The sequence below is a fragment of the Pleuronectes platessa genome, chromosome 14, assembly GCF_947347685.1.
Source record: "Pleuronectes platessa chromosome 14, fPlePla1.1, whole genome shotgun sequence".
NCBI lineage: Eukaryota > Metazoa > Chordata > Actinopteri > Pleuronectiformes > Pleuronectidae > Pleuronectes > Pleuronectes platessa.
Genome location: NC_070639.1, coordinates 11,732,483 through 11,738,619, shown reverse-complemented (window position 1 = coordinate 11,738,619; position 6,137 = coordinate 11,732,483). Strand labels below are relative to the sequence as shown.

The following is a 6,137-nucleotide window of genomic DNA, read 5'->3' as shown; positions in this document are numbered from 1 at the left end:
ATTTCACCTGCTGCCGGAGAGATGGAGCAGCCACTCTGCAATGCTCTGCACAACCCCAGCATTGAAGAGAGACATTTTATTCGAATCATTTTAAATGAGTGCCACTTGTACTTTGGAGATATTAAGGCTAATTTCAAACAATAATAATGTGAATTGTACGATCCACTGAAAAAAATGATTGACTTACTTCACATTTCAAATGAAACCAATCAAAAATAAACATATACCGAAGCTTGTAACTGAGGAGAAAATGTAAAGAATTTGTATATGTGCCTTTTTTTAACTCTCGCCACAAATAAAAATCTGTTGGAATGTTTTTAATAAATATTTATTCTCAAGAACAGTAACAAAACACAAATGCATTCATCTTAATTGCACTGAAAAACAGTAAGGCATATTTGTTCATCTAGCTCCTCGCCCCCTCAGGTTGAAATTATGTTCAAACTCCAAACACACTTTAACATCGTCATGACTCGAATTCATACTGCAACGCACCGTTAGTAAAAAAAATGCTGACCGCTAGCGTTTTCCTGCTAATTCTATTTTTCAGATAATTTGTCTGACCAGACAACCATTTTCAACGTTTTTATTGCAAAAATATTACCATTAAAAGTTCAATGATACAAAACATAAAAAGGGCCTCCTGCACGGTCCAAGTTCATACCAAAGAGTCCTTTCAAATGACGTATTTCACACATTTTCTCCGTATTTTTTGTTCTTGCAATGTGGATGCAAATGCTGAATAAAAAATAAAAGCTTGACAAATATTCATGGCTATACCGCGGAGGCTATAACAAGGGCTATGTAGGCAGGATATGTAAGCTTAGCTGGGCCGCCGGTGATGGAGCTGACGGGCTCTCAGAGAACAGTGGACGTACATACAGGCTGGTTTTGTCCGCCCCCCTCAGCAGTGCCAGGCCTCTCACATTCTCTGTAAGTACGCTCTACTGAGGAGCTTCAGCGGAGCATTCAGCCCTGTCCGGTCTCCACATATTCTCATTTCACAGGTGACTGTGGTCGGCTTCAAGCCTGTCGGTGCTGCAGACATAACCATTCGAGCTTTGCAGATAAATTTAGGGACCCTTTCTTTGCATTTCTAGTGCCCACTGTGTGCTGTTTGCTACTTCTTCTCCTAATAAATCCCTCTCCTTTTGCATAACTGTGGAAAATAATCATTTTTTTTTTTTTAAATAGTTTGATTTCGCAACTTTAAAAACTCTATGACAAGGTTTTGTTGCCACGATGCACAATTTAATTAGTAATTTATCCAAACTGTTACAACAGTAACAGAAAAAGCTTTGGCAGTAGTATTTATCAAATACTTGTAATTTTTGTATTTATCAAATATTTAAAAAATCTAAACGCCCAGGCCTTAATTACTATAAATGATTACAGAGATTCCATTGAATTTATGTGATTTTCATGACTTTCCGTTTACTTTGAGGGACATCCTTTATAAGGCATTATACTATTATTTTAAGCACTATTTAAAGATCTTTTAAATACAAATGATAAGTGTATTTGCTCACTAAGTGGCTGTGCTTGCAGGTCACTCATTCTTTACAGTGGTTAGGTGGACGCACACTGTGTAAACTGTGACTTAAAGAAGACATAAACCCCTAAAAATACATTAAAATCATAAGAAGTACATTAGAAAGGGTTAGAATTGGTTTTGCCCACTTGTGTCATGCATCACTATCACACCGGTGGCACCTTCTCTGTGCGACAATAACTTACCCCTGAAGCCGAGGCTGACAAACCAGCATGATATGAGAATATTTTGCAGATGATAAATCTGTTGCAAGGCTAATGAATGCATAAATAATGTCCGTTGTTTCCCTTTTAAAGATGTAGCACAAGGCGGCTGTTGAACAGGCTCATGGATCAGAGCAGTCACATGATCAACCCATGACTAACTGAACCTACACATCTTGCCAAATGTCACAAGGCTATTGAAAAACACAGGATGAAGCAACATGAAAACACGACTCCTCTAAAAAAAATTATAATTGGCACACGAGTTGATGACAGTGGAACAAAGAATCATTTAAAAATGTAGGTGTAAACCAAGTGTTCCTGAATTTGATGTCATTTGGATAAACCCTTTGTTTTTGTTCTATATTAAACATGTATAAAACCTATTGTGCCTCTTTTAGGTGCAGCAAATAACCACATTCTCAACACATTTCAACACACAAACAGTTTTTGCATTTAAAAAAAATCAAAACAATCAAAAGTGCGTGTTACATTTTTCCACATTACCTACTAAAGACCTGCCATATGTGCAAGAAACACCTCCTTTTTTTGTTCAACCTCTGTAGCAGAGTTTGTTGAGTTGCGGGCAGCATCGGTGTTAGATGGTGAAGTGATGCCACGAAATCAAGTCTAAGGACGGCACCGCATGATCTTTGGGAAAGAGGGAAATCATGATGCATGACCAGAGCAGACTCCTCGAGCCTCGAGGCTGGCAGCCTGAATACTGTCTGCTTGACCGTAGCTCCAATCTGCCTGAATACAAAAAAAAAAATGCAAAAAAAAAAGGAAAGAAAAAAGTCCCTGCTGTTCATGTTTGGCCCATTCCTCCAGCATTATCTCCATTGGCGGTGGAGTGCCAGGGCTGACAGGGCCAGCATGGTTGGCAGGGCTACAGAGGGTGCGTGAGGCGGGGCAGAGTCACCCACGGGCCCGCTCCGGTCGGCTTCCACCACTGGGGCTTCGGTGGCAGCGCCGTCCGTGTCCGTGGGGCAGGCTTCTGTGCAGCCGCTGCCACTGCCTGAGCCACTGCCCTCATCACCTGCAGCACCATGACAAAACACAGGCCAGACGCGCATCAATGAAACAGCAAAGTAACATTAGTCAATAATTCAAGCAGATCTCAACAATACTAAACTGTCACCTCAAAGCTACAGCACTCACATGCATCGCATAGTAGGAGCAAGGCTACAATAATGTTTTTCATATTAATATTAACAGCGGCTCAGATGATTATATCTTTTATGTCGATAAATCTATTGAGTTAGTTATTTAGTATCAATCTCTTTGGTTCATTCTCTCTTCTGTCATCAGCATCGCTCCCTCCATCAAGGAGGTTATGTTTTTGTCTGCGTTTTTGTTGTCCACTACTGGACAAATTACTACAAATGTGTATGTTGTGATATGGATCAGGAAAGAACCCATCTAAAGGTTGTGTGCATCCAGATTAGGGGGCAGATCCAGGATCCTTTTTTAACTATCTTAATCATTCCTGAAATTGGGTGTTTTGTGAAATGTTCCTGGATTTCTCAGAGAATAATTTATGGGTTTAGAGATGAAAATAATCTGACATGTTTACGGGAGCGATATTAACGACTGTGTGCAGATCCGAACCTAACACATATGGTGAATTTAAATGTGGTTTCATAAGGGGGCTGTATGTGGTGATATCAAATCAGTGTGTCATAAAAAATACAACTCACAACACCAGCCCCCATCTCCATGAGACACCAATTTCTGTAAATTCCAATTTGACATTTGAACCGAACCTTATTTAATGTCGGTTTATGTGGTTGGTTCTTTTAAAGTGTATTTAAAGAGAATGCAGCATATTAAAGCAAGTGTGATGCTATTTCCATTGTGTGTTGTTTTTGACTTGCAGCTGGCCTTGTTTTTCTCATTGTGCTAATTACCGTTGTGTCAAGGTCAGGTGGTATTTCAGAGGGACAGCTTATCAACATGAGTGACAAGCTGTTGCATTAACTTGACCGAGCAGAGCAGGGATGGCGACACTAAAAATACATGTCCTGCCTAAAGAGAGAAAGAAAAAACGTGCACGCTGTCACATGGGTCTGCACAGCAATAGCTTACTCGAGTCTTGAAAGTAGATATCATTGCCGTTGTAGGCGTTTCTCAGTTTGTTGGTCATCACCCTCAGAGCCATGATCTGCTGGCGGATGAAGGTGTCTGGGCGGGTGATGTCCACGCCCACCTCGGGGTTATTCACCTGGTTGGTCAGGCCGTCCTTTTGGACTTCGGGGAAATACCTGATAGTTTGAAAAGACAATGAATTCAATGTATATAATGATGCCACTATTTTTTGACAAGGTGCTCGGGAAAGGGAAAAGAAAGACGTTGTTTGTGAGTCAAAATGTACGACGCTACACAACCTCATCATATGAGTTATCTTACGTCTATGAAGACAAATGACAGAGAGGATTACACTTCATTTGCGTGCTGATTTGAGATGTACTGTGGGTCTCATTCTAATGCCGCACTTGACAAGTGCTCTTTGAGGAGAAGCAGTTCGGGCCTGATGAACATTTGACCTAATCAGGTTGGGCAATGTTTTCCGACATAGTCAGGAGCTGTTTCTCCAGGGAAAACATGTCAGCTGCCTGCATTCTTGTATGATATATAAGCAGCAGGTCGTCACATGAGGGCATTCCACAAACCGTCTAACACAACAACATTTGTTTTCCCTATGAGCCCAAGCCACTCCGGATAATATAGACCTCTGAAATCTTTGAAGAGGTCCTGTTTCATTTCCATGAGGGATTTTTCTGTTTGATCACAGCCAATTAAAGCAGTTGACAGATATAACACCAATAAACATCAGTAAAGTATTAGTAATAGGGGTTATTTTGAGAATTTGAATGCTGAACCGCATGGAATGACACGGTTGACGAAACACATACATGTAGCCCACATCACTTAATGGCTTTAGGCATTTGCTTGGGCAAATATTTGCCTTGGAAATGTAATCAGATTAATTGAGGAAACACCACGCTGGTAGCACATTTTAAGGAAGAAAGAAAAAACTGTTCGACAGAATGACTCCAGCAAAAAAATCCTAATAGCGTTAAAGCAAATTAGAACTGAAATGATCAACGCTCTACTTTTTCAAAAGAACAAATCACATTTCTTTAGTTCAGGAATCACAGTTGTGCAAAGCACTTGCTGGGTTGAGTTTAAGACAGTGAAAGTAAATAATCTGGTTTTCCTAATTCTAGGATTAGACTGATTAACAATGGGCGGGCTGAGCAGAGTTCTTAACAACCTTTTGTTCAAGCCTGCGTCAGCCCCGGAGCCCCGGTGCCCTCACCTGCCCTTGGCGTGTCCATTCCAGCACTCCTCATCGCTGGCATTTCCGGCGGTCACTCTGTCCTCCACGCACATCGCCTCGGGCAGCTCAGACCAAAATTTCTTGGACAGCTTCAGCTTCTCTTTTATGTCAACCACCTAGGCAAAGACAGGGGGTCATTACATGGGAAAGAGAAGAGATGACCAATTGTATAAAGAAGTCTACAGGCAAAGAGAAAAACTACTTTGAAGTTTTATTTAAAATCATATTTATAATATTTTCTAAAAGTGAAATATGAATTGGATGCTTGTTTAAAAAGGTTATTCCTATTGAGTGATGCAATAAATTACAAAACATAACACACATTTCCAATCAATGCATTTTCTTTTAAAATTAGTTAATAACCTCCCACGCACACTTTACTTTTTTACGCTTGAAACCTCGATGCCCTTACAGCTATTCCTCATTACCATTTACCCTTGTAAAAGCATATGAAAGAAATTACAGGCAATGAAAGAAAGTATATTAAAGGTTTGAATTTACCAGATTTCATTTTCTTAACTCGTAAAATGAATTATGAGTGAACTCTTTATAACATCTCCCCACTCTCACTTCTTACCTAATATTATCAAAGAGGTTTTAAATCATGGGAGTTAACCCTGAGACATCTGAACCCCTGACTTTCACTGGATGGAATTTCCCTCTCCCTGATGACTGTGAAGCTTTGCATTGAGAAAAAGTACGGGACCAAAGTACAGCAGCAGCGATTTCAGCCTGAATGTCAGACTCAAACGATCCTTTGCATCCCGGCCATGTGACACAGGCAGATATCGCTTCCCCGACTTGAGCCTGTTGAACTCCAATCTTTCATCAAACACACAGAATTTGACATATTTCACTGGAGCTGAGGGGGGAAGCCTGATAGCGGCGGGTTGACCCATTATCTTTTTCCGTCTGACTTGCTGTTGGCTTACGTGAAATTGTGGTGAACCTGAGCAGAACATGAAAGGTGCTGTACTGAGTGTGTGACGCTGCTGTAGGCCCCGACAGTGCTTTTGATGTGTTAATCCTGTCACACTGA

At 40.7% G+C, this 6,137-nt stretch overlaps 1 protein-coding gene across 1 annotated transcript in view; it reads right to left on the bottom strand.

The window, feature by feature from the left end:
• Window positions 1-2,588: 2,588 nt before the first annotated feature.
• Window positions 2,589-6,137, bottom strand: part of LOC128456074 (glypican-6) — a 78,909-nt gene continuing 75,360 nt past the window's right edge. The window contains exons 7-9 of the mRNA XM_053440116.1: window positions 5,078-5,214; window positions 3,844-4,019; window positions 2,589-2,794 (exon numbers count right to left, since the gene is read on the bottom strand). Of these exons, the coding sequence (XP_053296091.1) occupies window positions 2,589-2,794; window positions 3,844-4,019; window positions 5,078-5,214 (519 nt within the window). The remainder of the gene's footprint in view (window positions 2,795-3,843; window positions 4,020-5,077; window positions 5,215-6,137) is intronic.